The 21,841-nt window shown below is 41.7% G+C and overlaps 3 protein-coding genes across 4 annotated transcripts; 2 read left to right on the forward strand and 1 right to left on the reverse strand.

Annotated features, from left to right (window-relative positions):
* Positions 1–545: 545 nt before the first annotated feature.
* grwd1 (glutamate-rich WD repeat containing 1) lies at positions 546–5,897 on the forward strand (the record flags this gene model as incomplete). The annotated part of the gene is made up of 7 exons (XM_079274811.1): positions 546–768; positions 881–998; positions 3,090–3,255; positions 3,355–3,565; positions 3,832–3,977; positions 4,647–4,838; positions 5,324–5,897. 7 exons carry the CDS (start codon positions 546–548, stop codon positions 5,630–5,632), a joined length of 1,365 nt encoding a protein of 454 aa, XP_079130937.1. The 3' UTR covers positions 5,633–5,897.
* Positions 5,898–6,110: 213 nt separating this feature from the next.
* Positions 6,111–9,006, reverse strand: cdc42ep5 (CDC42 effector protein (Rho GTPase binding) 5). The gene is made up of 2 exons (XM_079274812.1): positions 8,864–9,006; positions 6,111–7,900 (listed from the first exon to the last, which is right to left on the reverse strand). Exon 2 carries the CDS (start codon positions 7,896–7,898, stop codon positions 6,987–6,989), a length of 912 nt encoding a protein of 303 aa, XP_079130938.1. The 5' UTR covers positions 7,899–7,900; positions 8,864–9,006; the 3' UTR covers positions 6,111–6,986.
* A 2,267-nt stretch (positions 9,007–11,273) lies between these two features.
* On the forward strand, positions 11,274–21,127 carry leng8 (leukocyte receptor cluster (LRC) member 8). Of its 2 annotated transcripts, none has more exons than XM_079275721.1 (15): positions 11,274–11,549; positions 12,165–12,300; positions 12,453–12,626; positions 12,811–12,891; positions 13,625–14,039; positions 14,334–14,505; positions 14,590–14,760; positions 14,994–15,227; positions 15,319–15,471; positions 15,600–15,894; positions 16,131–16,232; positions 16,324–16,392; positions 16,475–16,604; positions 16,714–16,921; positions 17,013–21,127. In XM_079275721.1, the coding sequence occupies exons 1-15, from the start codon at positions 11,509–11,511 to the stop codon at positions 17,173–17,175; spliced, it is 2,544 nt and encodes an 847-aa protein (XP_079131847.1). In that variant the 5' UTR covers positions 11,274–11,508; the 3' UTR covers positions 17,176–21,127. The 2 variants fall into 2 exon arrangements, with proteins under 2 accessions (XP_079131847.1, XP_079131848.1); XM_079275722.1 differs by having other exon boundaries at positions 12,165–12,219.
* Positions 21,128–21,841: the final 714 nt, after the last annotated feature.

Below are 21,841 nucleotides of genomic sequence, written 5' to 3' on the forward strand. Positions count from 1 at the left end.
TACACACTATTTTCTGCACTTTACATATCTAGACAGATGAATTGCTTCCTATCTGTAATACAAGGAGCTACTGAGCCCGGTGTCAGTACATGCGGTGCTGCTGCAGGTCGTACACATGTTGCATTAGCCTTCTTGAAATAAATGCAGGAATCTGACTCACTCAGGACATGTGGGAGATCCTGTCCTGGGTCAGTACATGCACATGACCCTAAAACGTTGAAATGATTGATCCGATTGTTTAAATCCGATTGTACAAATGTTAAAGAGTGGGGACGACAACACTGGACTTCCACTTAATAACTCCCATCATGTCAGGCCGCATTTATGTTGAAGAATCGTAGTAGTTTCCGATACAAATATTTGCAAGTCTGATTTTTCCTGGCAGCGTGGAGCCCAGCGCCAAAGGGGCCAGCTGAATTCCCGTAAACCGGGGGGGAACAGACAGGGAGAGTGAGGGTGGGGGGAGTGAGGCAGCTGGGGAGGGCTGACAGTGCAGCGTGTTTATACCACGTGACCGGAAGTAAGCGCGCTCTGCCTCTGCCAAGATGTCTGCGCCCGACGAGGACACGTTTGCCGAGGAAGGAGGCGAAATGGAGGAGCTGGGCGAGGCTGGCAGCGATGAGGATGAAGGAGTAGAGATGGAGGAGGAAGGAGCGGACGGAGGAGACGATAGAAAAGTCTACGTGCCCGGGATCGAGCCGCTTCAGCCCGGAGAGGAGCTGGAGATGGACCGGTCCGCGTACCGCATGTACCACGAGTGTCAAACAGGCAAGTCGTCGCCCACCACGATGTATTAACAACAAGTTAGCCACGCTGATGTGTCCTGGTTAGTGTTGTCACCCTGCAGGAGCTGCATGTATTCACTGCTGTTTGTGTTCAGGTGCTCCGTGTCTGAGCTTCGACGTCCTGAGAGATGAAGATGGAGAAAGCAGGGAGCAGTTCCCTCTGTCCATGCTGCTCTGTGCGGGCACACAGGCGGACACAGCTCTGAGCAACAGGTACAACGCTCCGGACACACTTCATTAATATACTGTGTGTTCAACGTTATCGCTGTTATAAATTATGAGTCAAACTTCGACCAAAGCACCATGGCTTTTGAGATTGTGAGTGTTGCTTCTCCATGAAGGTATCATCAATAATGGTATGGTGGCAACAACGTTCAGAAGCTATCATTTATGTTGTTAATGGTGTCAGAAAAAACACTGAGCACACGCACTAAAACAATGCACAATATAAAGATAAAATACTAAATAATATAATGAACTAACTTCCGAATAAAACTATTGTAAACGTCAAATGTTATATCATTAGACATTGTTGTCAACACTGATTCTGTGGTGTTTTGAGAGACTACTGCCAGAATCGTTAAAAAAAAAGTCTTTATTTCAACATTTTTAATATTTTACATAGTCATAGCTTATGCATATTCATTTTATGATCTCTGTAATGTTGTACAATTTTAATATGATATAGGTGGAGGCTTCAAATAAGCCCAGTTGGATGGTTGCCTCTTCCTGCACTGTGATATGTATTTATCTCCGTTATGTTTGTTCATTTTTATTTTTTTGTTTAATAAATTGTGCAAAATAAATCAACTGAACTAAACACAAAACAATATCTGGAAGAAACTGAAGGAATTTTGTGAATGTGCCAAAGAGAAACGACAATTTTATCGGACTATTACTTTGCTGTTCGACTCTACATTCAAAGATAAGACAATACTTTCTGTCAGACTCTAAGATCAGAAAGATCATTTGAGTCCAACGGTTTATGCTGAAGGAACATAAAAGGGAAACATTGAGTGTGAAATTGTGTATGAATTCATAGCATGGACATTTGCTATAGGAACATTTCAATATAAATTTCTTTAATTTTATTGAAGATTAAAGAAAACTGTTGAATTCTGTCTTAAGATATATATTAACGTTATGTTCATGACAAATGAGATGGATGATAAAGATACAATAAGATACAACTTATGCAAATATAAATAGTGTTAAGATAACAATAAGGTGCAAATCCTCAAATGTATACAATGCCAAAATAAGTTTACCAGTATGGATCATAAAAATATAAAAAAATAAAGGTAGCTATCAGTCCAGGTCGGGTTGCATACGAATTGATGGGAATAATTTCCTTATTAATGACAGCATTCACAAAGACAGGTACAGTGCACTGACAATATGAAATCAGACATGTCAATTTGTGTTTATTTACACTGATGGTCTGTTTTAAGTATACTGTATTGTGTCACTCTTCCAGTGCGATCAAACTACCGGTACATACAAATATTTGAAGTTATTCTGTAGTGTCCTAGTAGTCCTGCATACACACTTGTAAACGTGACTAGTTTCTAGATGGCTTTTGATGATTAGAGGCACAGTGTTTAATTACTGTTGTTGATTTTAATTATTAATTGATTGGTTGTGAATTTGTCTTTCACTCTTTGGGGTAAAACAGACGACCAACACCGACATCTTTGTATCTAAGAACACATTACTGTAATAGGAAATCTTTAACATTGTAATGAGCCTCTTAGTTACTGTTTCTTTAGAGCTAGATCAACAGGAAAGCCCACATGTTTAACAAACACATTGGCAGATTGCATCAGCACTCTTCCCTATTCATAGTCAGTATAATTTTGGGGTATTTACAATACAAATAACTGATGAAAAGGTATGCATATAAAAATAACATGCAGTGTTGTGTTAAAACAGTCGTCACTGGCAGCGCATATTGTGTGAAAGCTTTTGTTAGATAGTTTTGAAAGTGTATGCACCAGGACATAGGTCACAGTCCAATGGTTTTAGTTTTTTTGTGTTGCACACTTTCAGTTTTGTTTTGACATCATCCACTCAGTCGTGACCTTTCCTTTTCAAAGGGTCAGTTAATGGTTAAAGGAAAACCTTCTCAAGAACCATTTATTATTTTCTCTCAAACTGAAACTCAGCACTTGAGAACAGAGAACATACTCATCTCTTCAGTAGTTTGCTATCTTCTGCATACTCTGAAATAATATAGCAAGCGTGTCAGGCCATGTGTCATCTACCGTACATCCTCTTAAAATGCATCCCTTCACTTTCTTGCAGACTTCTCGTCATACGCATGCATAACCTGCACGGAACAGAGAAAGACAAAGAGGGGGAAGAAAGCAGTGATGAAGAAAGTGATGACGAAGATGATGAGGATGAAGATAAGAAGCCAAAGATGGAGCTGGCCATGATGGCTCACTATGGAGGGATCAACAGACTCAGGGTATGTTGTGTCGGTTTCTAGGCAGTACTTGTACATGAACTCCTGTATCAGCAACTTGTTTGACTTTCCTAATGACTCATTTTGCTTCTGAATTTCCAGGTGACCCGACGTGGGGAGCAGTCATTGGCTGCCGTCTGGTCAGAGAAGGGACAGGTAGAAATATTTGACCTCCAATCTCAGCTGGAAGCCGTGCACAGTTCTGCTGCTATGGCAACTTTCGTCAAACAGAAGAAGGAAGCCACGGCTCTCTTCAGCTTCTCAGGACACATGGCTGAAGGCTTTGCTGTTGATTGGTCACCTACAGTACCTGGTAAGTGTCTCCTTGACCTGCAAGGGAATTTAGAGATTAAAAAAAGAGACGAACTTCTTGCTTAGATTTTTAATCATTCAAATTTGTGGTGTGACATCACTCAGAACACACATATTTTTATTTTATTTTTTGCTTTACAACGAACTTATATGTCTATAGGTTATGTTTTACATACAGTTCTGATTGGATGAGGTGACGTGTTGTAGCATAGATGTGTGTGTCTGTCAACCGAACGCTGAAGTGCTCCGTTTGTACGCTATTATCAGGTCGTCTTGTCAGTGGAGACTGCAAAAAGAACATCCATGTGTGGGAGCCACGAGAGGGAGGGACTTCATGGCAGATTGACCAACGGCCTTTTAGCTCCCACAGCAAGTCTATCGAGGATCTGCAGTGGTCGCCGACTGAAGCTACAGTATGTTTGTAGGAAAATGCTGACGTAGTGGGTTAGACTGAGGTACTGCAGGTGAAGTTTCAGTGGGCCGACTTGGATCTATCCGTTTGTGCGGGTTTCCCCCTGAAGCAAAAATACGTAGATGCAAAGTATTCGACATCCATATCAGGATTTGACATGCATTTCTGGTATCCTCTTTGCCATGTAGAGGATGAATTTCTCCACACTGTTCAATCGTGTTGTATAATGGTGCTTTACAGGTGTTGGGATGGAAGAACAGGGTTTGGTGAGAGGAATGAATGAAGCCAAGTTGACTTTCAAAACACCACCTGTTAATGCTGGAGTTACAGTTTTACAACTAAGAAACAGACTAAAATGTGCAATTTAGCTCGTCACCAAACTAGTTTGTGGTATGTGGATGTGAGTCCTGCAGCCTCACATGGAGGTGAGCTCTATGCTTCTATGTGTGCACACTGGGACTTTGTGCAACCTAACTGGTGTTGGCTCTAATTCATCGGTGTAGAAGGGTTTGTAAAGAGCGTTAAAAACACAAATAATGAACATGGAGATCTCAACTCTCGCACTCTTAAAACAGAATGTTTTGCAAGAAATACAACAGAGTTCCTCGTTTGGAAAGACTAAGTCTTGTTTTGTATCCATACAGAATCTGTACTGTCTTGTGTTCCACAGGTTTTTGCATCTTGTTCGGTGGACCAGTCTATTCGTATCTGGGATATTCGTTCCCCGCCCAATTCAATGCTTTCAGCCAACGACGCTCACTCATCAGACATCAATGTGATCAGCTGGAACAGGAGCGAACCATTCATCCTGTCAGGAGGGGACGATGGGCTTCTGAAAGTATGGGACCTTCGACAGTTTAAGGTAAACTATAACATTATAATTTGCATAATATTAGTACGGTAACCATTTCTCTCTTGCAAGATAATTCAGTTGACTATTGCACATCTATGAGTTGTGACTTGTTTAGGTATGACAGATTGAAGATCAGAGTGTCATCACAAGAAAGTAACCAACCATTCCTGCTACAAGACAAACAGTGCTTGAAGAGTTACACCATCAGATAATCAAACAACTGCAGTGTGGCCGCACCTAACTAATAATATTTGTTCCATTTTGTGCCTGTTACACAATAGTGTGTCATCCTCTTACTACTGCAATCAATTTTTGATTTGCCTTTTTAAAAAACACTCCTATACGCCCTGTTAATGTCTTGTTGAAACAAAAGGCAGACAATACAAATATTTATAAACCAGTCTTCATGTTAGGACTAATACTTGTGTAGCCTGACTGTGCGTCATACATGGGACGACTGGCTCTCAGACCTCTTATTCCACCTTTACCTGTAGACCGGGCGGCCTGTGGCGAATTTCAAGCAGCACAGCGCCCCCATCACGTCTGTGGAGTGGAGCCCCGTGGATTCGAGTGTGTTCGCCGCCTCGGGAGCGGACGACGTCGTCAGCCAGTGGGATCTGTCCGTGGAGTCATGTGATGTGGGTGCCAGAGTGGAGGGGGTGAAGGACTTACCCCCACAGCTTCTGTTCCTGCACCAGGGTCAGTCGGAGATCAAGGAGATCCACTGGCACCCACAGATGCCTGGTGTGATGGTCTCCACGGCTCTGTCGGGATTCAACGTGTTCAGGACAATATCTGTGTAGTGTGTGTGTTTGAGAAAGAGATATTTTTGCATTTATATAAGTAGTACACATGTAATCTCTAATATGTTTCATCATTAAGGAACTTGTAATAATGTACATAACGCTTTGTCGGTAATAATTCTTCTTTTGGACATTTATTGGCCAAAATTGCCGCCATGTGGTGTTCTAACCTTTACTGTTGATCTTTCAGTTTGGATGTTTCACAGATGTGCAAACTATTTTAGGCATTTCCTATTGCGTGCTTAAAATAAAATATTAGAAACTGTTTTTGGTTTATTTTTTCTGGAATTTATGTTTTCATAGGGAGACTTTTTTTTTTTTTTTTGTATTTGGAGGAAAGCAGAGAACTACTTTACTTCAAGAAGTGTCTCTACGTAAAATAATCTTCAGATCCACTCTGAATACTTTGTATAGTTCTGGTTTTTTTTCGCCCAGGACACATTTTAAAAGAAAATACAAGTCGTAGCAAACGCTGATGAATATTTTAAAATCCCAATAATTGTTTTATTGTTTTCACTGTAATCCTTATTAAACGACAGGATAACAATTGTGTTTGAACCAGCATTTTCAACAGAGCATAATGGTATCTCCCTTTTACAGCATAATGAAATAAAATACAAGCATTATACAAGCAAACATGTACAAAATACACCGCTGGTCCTGATTTACAATTGACCTTTAACTCCCATGATTGTCTGCGTTGTATTAGTCCAGCCCCACAGCCCACAGAAAAGCTTTAGTTACTTGAAAACAGATGTGTTAAACAGATGTGAACCAGAGAAACGCACGCTGTCTGACTTGGAATGTGATAAATTCAATTAATTATACACTGGACAACTATTTTCAACTGTCTCCTGACAATGTCTCTGGGAACCATGAAGTTCGTCAAATGCATTAACATCAAGAGAAGACAGATTCTAATAAAACATGCAATATGAGAAATAATTATTAAGACATTTATATAGCACATAGTACAAGAATGTAAGAGAAACGCTGTCTTTAAGGCACAATAACAAAGTTCAATGTGTGAACTTCAGATGGCAGAAATAGTAGAAATTAACAATACAAGCATTAATTTAGTCCGTTTCATAGCAAAGCAACCAAGTCAATGAAAAAAATCAAAACAAACCTTTCACTGATTAAGATGACAATCTATTGCAAATCTGTTACCCTTACTAATAAAACAAAATGCTTTTTCCAGTTGAGCAACATCGTCAACCTGTAAATCTTATAAAATCCAGTTAATTCTGCCTCCCATTCAAATGATACTCAAGTTATGAGTTTATGAAAATACAGTTTACTTGATTTACTTGACAGCAACGATCTGTTTTCAAGGGAAAACTGTACCTGTCCCCTATAGACCAATTTCATCATCAAACTCATCTTCAAATGTATAGCCCCGTCCTTCTTCCTCCTCCAACTCTTCCTCCTCCTCTGAATCAGTCTCTGATTGGCAGCTGTCGACCCTCCTCCTGTCCAATGGGGTGACTCCTTCATACTCTGAGTTATGTGACGAGGCCGGACTAGGTGGCAAATCTACTTTGTGATTGGTGACCTCGGTTTCAACTCCACCTACTACGCTCTCACCCGCCGTTGGACTGCGACACGCCAACTGATCCGCATCCTGGAAGTCGAACCCTTGACCCTCTTCCTCTTCAGATGCTTGCCGAATTATCTCCTCTCGTTTGTCACTGAATCGCACTTTTGGTCGTAACCCCTTTTGCTTGATCCCATTCCCGTCTGGTATCCTGCCGTCTCCCACCTGGTTTCCATCCATCCCAACCAAGTTCTTCCCATTCAGCTCGTTCTGCATGTTCACAGACATCTCCACGGCCCCTTTTCCCTGATTCGTTTCCACCGAGGATGTGCCACTTTTGGGATTGAACACATCCTCCTCATTGGAGTCCAACCCCAAACCGTCCATCACCCCTAGTACGTCTCCCAGCATAGACGGGCCTAGATCCAGGTCCAGGTCAAATGAAGACACTGACTCAGAGTGCTGGAGCTCATTGTTCTGAGGGCTTCCTGGAGCGTCTGCATGTAGATCGCTGTGGTTGACTGCCACCTGAGGGTCGGCAGCCGGCATCGTCCCTGGACTCCCAGGGTCGGGGCTGGCAGAGCTCGGGCCCAGAGTGGACAGGAAGGAGGTGTCCCCAAAGGCATCGCCTCCCCTCCCAATGTGCATGGTGTGGCGGAAGTCACCCAGTGGGGCTGAGATCATGGTGGGGTCCAGGCGAGGTGCCCGGGTTGATTTGTGCAGCGGCATGACTGTAGGCAGATTGAGGAAGACGGGAAGAAAGAGGAAAAAGCAGGGAGACGATTCTTAAATGTACATGATAGCAGGGGTGAATAGCTGTAACCCCGAAATGACATACCACAGTGTCGGTCAGAAATTGTTCAAGAAGCTGGAAATACAGGAGCTCCAGTCCAGCTTAATGATAAGACAGGGCAGTGTCAACACTTCACCATGTTGTGCAACATTGTGGGACGCCAATGAGCGTTTTGGCACTGGTGCGGCTGTGAAGACCATGCTGAGACTTGTACTTGAAACACACTCATGCAACGTTAGCACATACTTTTCTCTGGCCTCAGGGGTGTATATATGCGGACAAAGACAAGACTGCAACTTTCTCCACAAAAAAGAAACTGGATCTATAGCACCAAAGCCATTGATCTCTGCTACCTTTGGTGGTTATTAGATTTCAGCATGAAAAAAAAGGCCAAATTTTAAGTTAATTATTATGACAGTAAGGTGAAGACAATATTACTCCATACATTTGATAATGCCTCACAAAATAAGTAAGCCAAATCAATGACAATTTCTTGATCAACATCATGTATTGCAAACCAGAATACACATTTGAGAAGTCATTATTTTAAGTGTGTGTGTGTGTGTGTGTGTGTGTGTGTGTGTGTGTGTGCGTGTGTGTGTGAGAGAGAGAGAGAGAGAGAGAGAGAGAGAGAGAGAGAGAGAGAGAGAGAGAGAGAATCAGATTTAGGAGGGGAGGGGGCTTGCTTACAGGCCTACCCCAACCCTCAAGACTTTTCCAATAATAGTTAAAGTAGATGACTTATTGTATTACTTAAATATATAATGTTTTACGTGTGCGACGAGCATGCGAGTGTTACACTTATTGACAAAGCAGCATGACCGCTCGGATCAATGTAAAGTTCGCTGATCAATTGACCTGAGTGAGCGACACCGACACATTCAAAGTGTACCAAACTTACCTTAAAGGGAATATTCTGGTCTTTGGTTGGCTCGCTCCTCAGTATCCAACTTTTTCCATCTGGCTTTCTGACTTACGCTTCCCTCTCGACTTTTCCCTCGCTCTTTTTTCAGCCGTCGTTGGTGTGTGTGAGTTTTCTTTTCTTTTTTTCCAAAGGGATGGGCATGGGGTGAGGAAGTGACGCGACAGTTATTGGGGAGAGCTGGATCAAAGTGTCAGCTGACTTTACCAGACTTTTGTTATAGATGGACGAGACTACGAGACTGCTTCTAGACAGAGGACATCTTTATTTAAGGGTATGATATAATCTAATTGTGAGCCATAGTTTATAAATGTACAAAGCAACACTGGAAGTCAATGTGAAAAGAAAAAGTATTACAGTGTAACTACCACGATGTCAACTTTAATTGTATGTCTTTTTGGAAGAATAGTGCTGAATTGAAATTCTTAAATCATGACTCAAAGTTCTGTCACTTTGATTTTCTAACATTTTTAAATAATTTTTCACAAGTAATTTATTCAATTAGCCGTGCACTTACATTTTCCGATATCTCTATTTAAATGATAAGGCTATAGCCATATTCTGTTTTTTTATTTATTATTGTTAACAAATTACATGAAAAGACCAACACCAGCACTGCACCATATTAGTGGTGATCAGCCCCGAGCACATTAGTTCCTCTCAGAGATGTGAATCTTTACACAATGATTTTTTAATTTAATTTTCAGCTGAGCACTGTAGGTTTTTAGCAAAGGATACTCAAACAAGAGTAAAACGTGCATTTGTGAGTTTATGCTTCATTTTAAAGAAAGACATTTCATTTCACACTGAAATTCTTCCGAAGGGTTTGACCTAAAGGTGACTGAAATCATGACGGAATGCTGTCAGTGAAGTTAACCTTGTGTGTTGCACCACTTAGACAACAGCATATTTTTGTGAGACAGTTGCAGTAAACTTTAACCCCATTAATTTCCTCATGCAACCAATATGTAACAAATACACTTTTAAAAGGAGCAAACCTGAATTTGAATCAACAACAGGAGTGGGGGAGGGATGCTATTTAAGAGTCGGTATTATCCAGTTTCCTCTCATGGGTTAAAGAAACAGAAGCATGACCAAACACCAGGTATTCACACAATGGTGCCGGGTAGTGAGTCATTGTTTGGGAGATCTTGTCATAAATGCTTAACATATTTGTGTGATGATAGCAGACAAGACAACAATGGGGACAAATGATTCATTCAGCAGCCACATGATATCATTTACTGTGATAAATGGTCTGGAAATTACACTAAATACAGTGTTTTATTTATTTTAATTTATTCTCAGTGTTTAAAGGCAACACAACTCTCTCATTTTCAACAACAAAAAAGTTATGAATGGCAGAGGATTATATCTTTAAAAATACATCATGAGCCCTCCTGTTCATTGCTGTGCGACATATTTATGAACCATACAACAGATACAAAATATAATTTGCACTCCATAGAGACTTCGAAAAAGGCTTGCATGAATTTGGGGGATGCGGTGTGGGAGAGAGTGTCCAACAGGATGTGACTCCACTCTCTGTAATACACTCTCTCTCTCTCTCTCTCTCTCTCTCTCTCTCTCTCTCTCTCTCTCTCTCTCTCTCACACACACACACACACACACACACACACACACACACACACACACACACACACACACACACACACACACACACAAGGTCACACAAACACACATCCTGCAGCTGTATGTGCTTCACAGGAAGGTAGGAAAATCAATATATCATAATATGTGAGTATGTTCAAGATCTATAATTATCGAAAAACACAAAGAAAGAAAACATACATGGTATAGTTGATTGGTTAAAATTATATATAGCTCCCCAACCAATTATAGTCAATCAAAGTGAATGTTTTTCTCAGATGGTGTCATATTGGCAACACATGGACTAACAACACCTGATGTTGATATTAATACTATAAATTGGGGTTATGCTGATAATTGATGTATAATATATATGTATGTATATTAAATATTATGAAATATTATTAATATTTGTTATTGGAGGAATAATTTATTTTCCTTTTCACTACCAACTTGAGCAAAGTAACTAAATTTGAGACTTTTCCCCCTGTGTTTAGCCTGTCAGGCATTACAATCCCTTTCCATTCCTTAAGATTGACAGGCAAGTACATGAGTACGGATCAAGCGCTCTGGCCTAAACATTAAACCGGCATTTGATTGGTGGAGCCGGTAGGGGGCGATAAAGAAGGTGGGGATAACACGGGTGTACGCTTTGCCTGAGAGGATGTACTCTGGGCAATAAAACTTTACTCAACAACGTCACTTGACTCAGCCAGTTTTACGTATCTGCCATTTTGTATCTCCGCAGCCTAACCAGACCAAGTTTGTCATCAACGAAGAAGGAAGGAATGCGAATGTTCACTTCACTTGTTAATTTGCACCTTTAATCAAAGGACCTTGTATTACAGTTTGGCTAGATTGACGTTAGTGGCAGTCGGCTGACTGTCTTTCTAAACAGTTAATCATCGAGCCAGATTTCATCTTGTTTACCTTTTTTTGCTTTAGCAGGAGAGCTTAGCTCGCGAACAACCGTCCAAGCGTTAGCTTGGACGCTAACAGTAGTCTGTGGCGAAATGGCGGCCAACACGACACAAGCAACCCCAACAACAAACTGGTAGGTCGCACTTTGAACTACAGAAGACACACAATACTTGGGAAATTAAACAAATATTCTACAGCTTGACTAAAACGTAAATATATAGTATGGTATGGTAGAGATGTCTTGGTTCGCTATAATCTCTTAATCATAATTGGTTCAGCTGAGGGTGTTAACAAGTGTTAGCATAACATAAACCTTACCTAGCTTCATACAGGCCGTTGGTTTGGTTCACAGCTAACCTGTTAGCTGCTTAATGTTACTATATTTACATTAACGTTTTTAACGTAGTTAACATTACACACTAACGTAGCGTTAACGTTTTAATACTAACTGACATTAACGTTCAACGTTAGTTAGCCGTTAGATGTAAGACAAGTCAACTGCTAACGTTAGGTAGGTCACAGTGAACGTGGTGCAAACGTTTAGACGGACGTAAACATTTATTGTCGAAACTGTTTTGGAATATATCTTTAATATGTTGATTTGGAGTTTATATAATTCTAATGTTGCCATTAATATATATTTTTTAATTGTGTTACTCAACCGTAAGACCTTTAATTGTGTGCCATGTGCTAATAGATACAAAGTGTATAAATACTTAAAACACAATTGTTCTTTGGTTGATGGCAGGTCCTATGGTGGAGCTGGAGATGGCCAGGTTCAGGAAAACCCAGAATGGGAGAAGGCAAGACAAGCACTAGCGTCTATTAACACGAGTCAGACCTCTGCTAAAACGGCACAAGCCAACCGGACAGCCACAGCAGAGGTGTGCTTTTATCACTTTGTGTGTCTTTATCTTTTTAACACCTAGCATTTTACATTTATGTTAGATGATCGGATAACAACTTGAAATCGAAATGATTTCTTCTGTTCTGTATTGAAATAACAAGTCTTATTTTTGCATGTGTCTCGTTTCAGGCCGGTCAGTTTCAGCCAGCAGTGACTGAACCGGCTGCCATTCAACAACAACAACAACAACAGCAGCAGCAACAACAGCAGCAGCAGCAACAGTACTATCCATGGTACCAACAGGCTCAGCAACAGTACCCTGGATACACATACCCCTATAATTACTACTACCCCATGGGTCCAGTAAGTACAGAAATAGATTTTGTTCTTGTCAAAATGTTAACATTTCATACAAATGCATCTGTTGAATTCAACACTGTGCACTGCAAGGCTTGCATGTACATCTGTATCTCCCAAAATAACATCTGATGCTCAGAGATTGGGAGGAGATTCTACAATGACAACATGAGTTTCTTTGTATTTCCAGTATGGAGGAGCAGCATATCCATCAAATCAGTATGGTGTACCCCAAGGGCCTTACCCGGGAGCTCCCACCTCTAATGGACAGGTACATCACCATCATTTTGTAGTTATTCATGCACTCCTTAGTTACATACAATGTATAGTAACTAGGAGTGGAACAGTACACAAGATTCATGGTTCAGGATGTACCTCGGTTTTCGGGTTAAGTTTTCTGTACAGCAAGGAAACACTGATTAGCCTTTTTTATGTTTAACAGTGTCTAATTGGCCACATTTCTTACTGCAACAGTTAAGGCACTCAAACACTGGCATGTTGTCAATAGGACAGAGAGATAGGGGAGGACAAAACACTCAGTTGTGGGTTCACACCAACTAACATACAGGTTTGGTTTGCTGTGTCACATTACTGAGCTTATAGCTTATTTTCCACACATTTGCGTGTAGTCGGGTCACAGGGCGAACCGAACGTCCTGTTCAGGACAAATACACTTGCCGTTCTGTAATAATAAGGGACCTAGATAAGATAATCCTTTATTAGTCCCGCAGTGGGGAAATTCACAGCAGCAAAGTGGACAGTGCACACAAGATACGGAGTAAAAAACAAGAGCAACAAGTAATATAAATAAGTAATAAACAGTAAGAATATCAACAAATAGCTGGACTAATAATGGATGAGGTTTTAACATTGACCCTTTTTAAAATTTTGAGCACCTGACAAACTAATGCCTGGACATAGGGTTACTGGACATGACCACCAACCCTGTTTAGATTAACCAATTTGTTGCTAAAATGGCTTGTTTTCATCTTTTCTTTTTACAGCCTCCTCCAGTGCCTGGAATGGAAGATCAGTCCCCTGGATACCCGTCTCAATCACAACCTCCTCCCCCTGCTGCTCCCCAGCCACCCCAGAGCCCAACCACCTCAGAGACACCCCCTCCTCCTCCACCCCCACCAATTCCTCCCCCACCCAACTCCCAGTACCCCCCTTCTCCATCACAAAATGCTTACAGTGCAAATAACTCCATGCAATACCCTCCCGGTGACTCCAACCAAATGCAAGGTTACAATCATTCCCAGGGAAGGCCCAACTATGGACAGGGCTTCCAGGCCCAGAACGCCTATCAGCCCCCTCAGAACACCTCACAGCAGCCCGGCCAGTATGTACCCGGGCTCGGCAGAGGAGAGGCCAACAAAAACAAAAAACAAGGGCAGCAACTGTGGCACCGCATGAAACGTAAGATTTGCTCTTTTGTGAAGAAGCTGACAATGCATAACAAGTATAAGTAGGCAGGTGTTTCACTGAGCAACAGTTGTCTATACCAATCAGGAGCATCCCATTAGGAGGAGCTTTATATGAGAGGGCGCTGTGATGCTTAAAAGATGATCCCAGGACCAATGTTATTGTTCTACATTTTGAAACCAGATATATCCAGATTTTTATTTTTTTAAACAAAGGCTGGAAACAAAGAAGAAAAAATGTTAGTATTCATTTCTTAATCATATTCCTTTTATGTCTTCTTTCTCACAGAGGCCCCTGGTTCAGCTTCAGTAAAGTTTAATATTCACAAGAGGCCCTATCAGGTTCAGTGTTCTCCGATGTCCAATCAGACTTTCCCGCCAGGCGACCAGCCCTCAGGAGTGAATCCAGATCCTTCCTCCCCATCTTCTGCCAGCGCTGCACTCGGAGGTGCTCAGACACGGTGAGAACTAGACTGTCAGTATGGATTAAAAAAAGACGAGCGAGTCGGTGAACGATATGTTGACTTAGAATGCTTTCTCTCCAGACCCCAGGACTGGCCCCAAGCCATGAAGGAATATGTGCAGCGCTGTTTTACAGCCTGTGAGACGGAGGAAGACAAAGATCGTACAGAGAAGGTGCTGAAGGAAGTTCTGCAGGACCGGCTGAAGGATGGCTCTGCTTACACTATTGATTGGAATCGAGAGCCATTGCCAGAGTGAGTTTAGTAGTTGATTAGTGTTTGCCTGTTGTGTCTAAGCTTTGACATTTCCTTAAATTAATTCACGTGAACATTGCAAATCAAACATAAATTTACTATATTTTGATGTGATTTCAGTTGAGTTATTGATTTCAATACGTTCCACTGCAACGATCTTCCTTGATGTGTTTATTGGATCTGAATAGTTGCAAATTGGGATTTGGGTCTTATTCATTTATGTTTTCTTGCAGACTAAAGGCCAAGCTGTCTCGTTGGGAATCGATTCAATCCCAGAGGACATCAGATGGTGGAAGTGCAGTAGGTGCGTCTCCAAGAGGCAGGGGTGGTGGACACAGACTGGGCCACTACAGGAACATATTTTCTCAGAGGAGTCCATCTTCTAGTTCCTCCCGCTCCTCCTCCCGCTCCCCATCCCCATCCCACGGCCGACACCGGGACCGCAGCAACCAAAGGCACAAACGCAGGTAAGACACAGATTCCCTGTCTTTTCTTGGGTGAGTGTTGGCATCCTTTGTCTTTCCTTTTTTTAAATGTCTTGTGTCTCTATGCTATCAGTGATTCCGGCTCGCAGTCAGACAGCAGCATCTCCAGTGACCTCCGACCTCAGCTGTCACGTCGCAGTCAGAGAGGTGCACGTGGTAGTGACAGGGATAGAGGCCGTGGGGAGAGAGGACGAGGAAGAGGAGGGAAAGCAAACAGAGGAAGGAGGTAAATGCATATGTTCTCATCAGGCCCCTGCTATTCTAATTAATCATGGCTCTTGAAGAATGCTTACTACTTGATTGCTCTATGGTAGAGGGATACTTTGTGAATGGCCTGTTAACTTGTTCTCCCAGAAACATGGACGATTCCAATGCAGCTGTTGGAAAGAAGAGGAAAGGGGGCAATGCTGGTCTGGATTTCCACGACCCCAACAGAGAAGCCAAGAAGCAGAGCAGAGCCGCTCGTTTCCACAAGCAGCTTCGCTCGGAGCCGCTCGTTCTCTCCATCAATTCCCTGGACCTGCCCGATGGAACCCAGGAAGGCCTCAGCTGGGACGACTGCCCCATTGTGGGAACATGCCAAGACATCACCAAGTGCTACCTGAGGCTCACCTGTGCCCCGGACGCCTCCACTGTGCGCCCTGTGCATGTAAGTATGCTCACTGCAGTTTTATAGTCCTAAGATGGTGTTTAGGTTTCTTGAGCTCTGTCACTGTGTTAAAGTCATTTCTTAAGCTTACTTAATACCATGCAAATTGCATAAAACAAGGGAGAAGAAAGGGATGACGTATGATGAAGCCTTTTGAGTATATTTATGCATCTTTCTATGTCACAGAAGGTCAAGATCCAGAGATTGATCTCTTTCTGAACTTGTTTTTACCCAAGGTCCTGAGAAAGTCTCTGCAGACTGTGAAAGTCCACTGGAAAACCCACCAGGACTACACCTATGCCTGTGAACAGATGAAGTCCATACGACAGGACCTCACGGTATATAATATTCATAAAAAATTTGAACAATGTTACAATGGGTTTGTTTCTTGAATTTCTTTAAATTTGATTACTTTTCCCCGTCATGCAGGTCCAAGGAGTTCGTACTGAGTTCACAGTGGAAGTGTACGAGTGTCATGCACGCATTGCTCTGGAAAAGGTGAATCTGTTTTCCTTTTCTACGCGGTGCAGTAGCTGAAAGTGTAAACATGTTTTAATACTAGCTGAATGTTTGTCTTCAGGGAGACCATGAAGAGTTCAACCAGTGCCAGACGCAGCTGAAGGCCCTGTACAAGGACAACCCCTCAGAAAACATTGGAGAGTTTACAGCATATAGATTGATTTATTACATCTTCACTAAGAACTCTGGAGGTATGCTCGCATTGTTTTCTTTTCAGCTGCATTCACACATCGCATACACATTCTCACCCTCTTCCTTTTCCTTCCTAATTAAACTTCCACCATTTATCTTCCCTTCCAGATCTGACCACTGAGTTGGTTTACTTGACCCCAGCACTGCGGGCAGATGTGTGTGTGTCTCATGCTCTTGCCCTCCGTGCTGCCTGGGCGTTGGGAAACTATCGCCGTTTCTTTAAGCTGTACAAGGAAGCCCCGCGTATGGCTTCATACCTAATTGACAAGTTTGTAGAGAGGGAGAGAAAGATTGCACTTTGGGCCATAGTCAAAACGTAAGTAAAGTTTCAGAAAGTTCGCACATTTCGGTCCTCGTTTCAGGTCCTCATAACTTACGAGATTTCCGTTTTTCTGTTTCTTCTGCAGGTTCAGGCCCGACTTGCCGGTGCAGTATGTGCAGTCCAATCTGGGCTTCTCTTGTTTAGACTCCTGTATGGCCTATCTTACTGGGCTAGGTGTCACCTTCTACCCTAGTGACCCCGATAAGATAGACTGCAAGGCCAGCACAGCCGCTTTGGCTGCATCCTGAGGGGGGGGGGGGCTTAGCACCATGAAGGGAGACGCTAAGGGATTATCATGGATCCGTACATATTTAATGTACTGCACATCAGACACCTCGGTCTATTCAGATAGGGAAGTTGGCAAACAAACAGCTGTAGAAGACTCTTATAGAAAGATACATGCTGCAGATTCCAGATGTAAGAGTTTACACACACTGTCACTCAAATATTGTAGGTTAGCCTAATGCCCAAGTTATCTCACTGCATTGATATGGCCAGAAAAGTGAGTGAACAGTTTAGATTTGGGATTAACATGTAGTCTCAGCATTTAGAGCCCCAGAAGTCACAGAAGCAGATCAGGGAGGCGCCCTCATGGTTCCTGTTCCGTAACCACCATCAGATGTCAAAGCTAACAGTGTTCTGTTATGTTTTTTTCCTTCCTCAAGTCAACAGCTCCAACACCTGAAGAATCAAGCCTTCTGTTCTTCAAGTCATTTATCCAGCTCTCTGCTGTTAGACAACAAGCCTACCGATTCAGGTCAACTCGACATTCCTCTTAGAGACTGTGAGACAACATGGTGCGAAGAAGCCAGCAGTTTGCCTGAAAGAAGAAGAGGTGGTGGTTTGTATATCCTATCCTGCACCTGGTTTCCTCAAGGTTCTACACTTAGCTGTGCATCCTGTTCCCTCAAATGGCCCGGGTAATGGAGCAATGGACTGAAGTCTTAGGTCTGGTTCCTGGTTTAATGAAGCGGTATCCAGCCGCTGGTCACAGTCATGAAATGGTTGGCCGTTTTTCGGGAAACGTCTCAATCTGATGAGCATTGACTTTTATAGGCAGGTGTTCTTCATCTCCTCACTCCTCCGTACCGTCAGAGCTGAGCTCCATCTCCAGAATCAAACGGAGAATCTGCTTTCATCGTCCTCCGGTTTAAGTCCTGGCAGCACCTGGAGTCCAGCAGACCCTGATCAGCAAAGCGATGAAGCCCGTCAATCATCCATGTTGGCCATCTTAACTTCACCGGCTGTTTATCCAAAGAAACAGTGGCAGCTAAGCTGCCATCTTTAAATGCAGCTAACGGTGAAGTCTGCGTGCTGGATCATCAGCGGAAAACCTGCTGCAAGAAGGAATAATGAGTGGTTTGTATGCTACAGCTGGCTGGTAAGCGAAAGGGACTTCTCTGGAAGGAGGTGGATGACGGCACAGCAGAGATGTTGCCTCGCACGTCTTCTGTGTTAAATGTTATACGTCTTGTGTTTTTGGACAGCAGTATTGGCCTATTAAAAATAATTATTGAGCTGCAACGCAGGTTTTTATCTACATGTTGATATTGGACAGGTGAGGGAGAAATTTGACAATATCCTAAAATGCCCAAAATGGCAGCAGTAAGACTTGGCAATGTACTGCACGTGTGCTGTCTGAATGTTATGTTAAAGTATTTCAAATTGATTTAGACCGTAATGTAATAAAGAGGGAGATTAAAGTTGAGTGCTTTTATGTCCGTTTCTCAGTAGTTATGATAGAAATTTCTAAAACAAAAGCTGCGATTGTAGCCCATTTACCTGAAGTTCATAACACTGGAGTTGTAGTTGAGGATTTTGGCCATTTATCTGCGAGAGATTTGTGCTTTTCACGACTTAAAATACTATCGGTGGTGGTGCACTATTTTAGGTGATGATTGGTAAAATATGTGACAATACTTGAAATAGTGATTAGAAAATGTCAGAAACAAAGAAGTTTTCACACTGACTAAACGTTGTTCTGCTCTCCACCATTATCTATCGTTTGGGTCCTCATTTAGGAGGACTGTGCTGAAATTGAAAACACAGGTTGATGTCATTCCTCCTGATCGTTTCTAAAACAGTATTGATTCCCACTGTAGAAACATTGAGCTTGAGGTATTTAAGACTTTAAGGCTGTACAAGTTACATGTTTACTTGTCTACAGAGTATATTTTTGTAAATATTGTATGATACTGCTGTGATTTCTTTTCAATTAGTGCCTAGGGTAGATTTTTTGTTGACACACGGGTACGTGTGACATTGTTTTTTTTTTTTCTGGGTTTTGCAAAACTCTTTAAAACCATTTATGTGACAACTAAACTTCAATGCAGACGGGTCTGTATTGGGTTATGTGCTATGTCATCAGAGAGGGTGTAGTGGTGGAGGTCATAACTGCTAGTTTCTGCCAGTACAGCCTGAACATATTCACACAGGCTCTTCAATCAGACTGTGGCGGGATGTCATGCTCAATTTCCAGTGATATAATTAATATGGTTGATAAATTGTCCCTTCAGACAGAAAGTGTTTGCAGATTGTCCAACGCAAAGCCGATCTATATACTGGAGCACTATTGCCAAACACGTCATTTTAACACCGACCACGAAATGATAGCTTTACATCTCATGAACAAAATACTCTTGTGAACCTGACTAGTTAATTTGTTGGTAAAACTGTTCCGTTGTTGACCATTATTTCAGTAAGGAATTAAGTTCATTTTGTAATGACCATGATCTCAACATGTTTTCTTTCTTTCCCCTTCATTTACCTGATCCCCTGTCCTCTTTGCCCCCCCCCCCCCCCCCCCCAAAACCTTTCTCTCACACGCCACCAGACCTCTCATTCTTCAGCTCGTAGCACTGCTGCGTTGCAGGAGCACATGGAGTGATAAGTGGGCGAACCACCTCCAGACGCCAGCCGGAGAGAGTGAATAGTGAGCGATCCATGTCTTGGTTTGACTCACGTTGAAGCCTCACAGCTGATGAAATACATGGGAGCCTTACACAATGCAATATGGAGGATGTTGCTGCTAACCCAAATATTTGAAATGTTTTTCTGTGCGATGTGATACTTGTTTAGTTTTAAAATCCATATTTGAGGATTGACAAGTCTTCATGTTTTTGCTGTTTTCTGTTTGTTCAGACGCATTTATACTTTTTCAAATTTTCCTTCGGTCGTTTACTGGTAAATTTGTAATTTAAATTTGTTTGTTTTTTCTCACCCTATTTATTAATATTTGGGATTAATTTAGCCGGCGTTTGATCAGCTTGAGTTTGTTAGAGTTGCAGTAGATTTTATATTTGACAGCGTGATCCTAGTCTAAAAAAGTGTCTGGACATACAGAATGTTATCCTCAAAGTTCACCAACATTTAGTATCATTAGAAAACAAAATTCCTTAGTATGCAGTCGTCTTTAGGCAAAGTTCCTTATTTGAGAAGTGCTGGTGCATGCTCCCATGCTAAGAAATGACCTTTTGGGTTCTTCTAATGTGACCGATCTTAATCGATGGTTGTTTGTTGCCTTTGATTTACGGCATTGTAAGATTTGTTTACACATGGTTAAAGTGTGTACATCTGATGTCTCAGGTCTTCAGCATTGATGCAGCCCCGGCTGTTCAATTTATTTATTTTTTGTTTTTTTTCATAGAAAACTCACTCCAGACAACTAACGATACACGTTTTCATTTTGGCTGTTTGGTTTTTCCTCTCCGATGCCCGAGTCATGTTTTCAGTATTTTTTGCTCCCATGTTACTGTATACCTCCCTCCCGTCAGTCTTTGTAACTCCTTCCTTGATATTTGCTGGTAGAACTCCCCATGTCCCTCACCTCTGCTGTGTCCTTCCCCTGTCATTTGAATTAGTCGTCTCTCTGTTCTCACTTTCTCTTATTTACCCTCCCTGCATGCTGTCCTCTTCTATAAATCTCTAACCAGTAATTCTTCTCTCCTCATTCTTCTCCTTTCCTTTAATGTTGAGTGTTTGTGGCTGTTTGCCATGTGCAATTAGTCACTCTCGCTAGTAAGTATTATACGGCGTCTGAAATTCTTGTTTCTGTTGCGGCTCACTAACGACTGAAGCTGAAGGTTTATCTGCAATCCCTCCTCCCTATCTACAGATCTGATATGATAAACTGCCATTTTGTAAATACTGTATATATATATTTTTGAAGAAAAATCTAATAAACTTCAAGTATAAAGTGCATCCAGTGTTTTTTTTAAATCACACAAAGCATTCTTGCAGATTATATTCACATATTTAGCTGAATGGATAAAACAAAAGCACAAGTTAAAGAATATACTCGGGTCAAGTTCTGGATGGACTTTTTATTAAGAAATGTCATAAATACCGAGTGAGAGGCTCCTGTGACTGAAAGACTAAAACTAAGATGAGTTTGGTTACTTGACACAATGAAGGTGTTTCTATGTTTACAGCATGATTGACGTTTCTATCGAGGAATAAGAACATCAAAGTGAACTGAATGGAGTTGGAAAAGAAAAGAGTTGGAGTTTCATGATTGGGGCTAAAAACATTTTAAAGAGTTGAAATTACAGGAAAAAGGTAGATATCACAGCAGTGATAAAGAATTAGTGTAAAAGAAATGAATACTATGTGAAACTACATGCAATTTGTTCAAAGGGAGGAAACGACAGCAACAGATTGAGCTCATGCTGTTAAATTTGAAAGGTAAAATTACACAAGTAGGAAACAAGAACAGCGGGAAAAATAGTTAGAAAGTTGAGAACTTTAGAAATAGCATTAACAGGAAGACGCTTATGCATAAACCACCAATGAAAGCATGATTATACATGCCTCCAGATATAAAGTACACAATTTGTTGAAATACGCTTTTAACCAACTGGCTGTTTAGATAGACAAACCATTTCAAAGAAAGAAAAATAAACTTCAGAGAAATAC

Source organism: Melanostigma gelatinosum (assembly GCF_949748355.1).
Source record: "Melanostigma gelatinosum genome assembly, chromosome: 9".
NCBI classification, from domain to species: Eukaryota; Metazoa; Chordata; class Actinopteri; order Perciformes; family Zoarcidae; genus Melanostigma; species Melanostigma gelatinosum.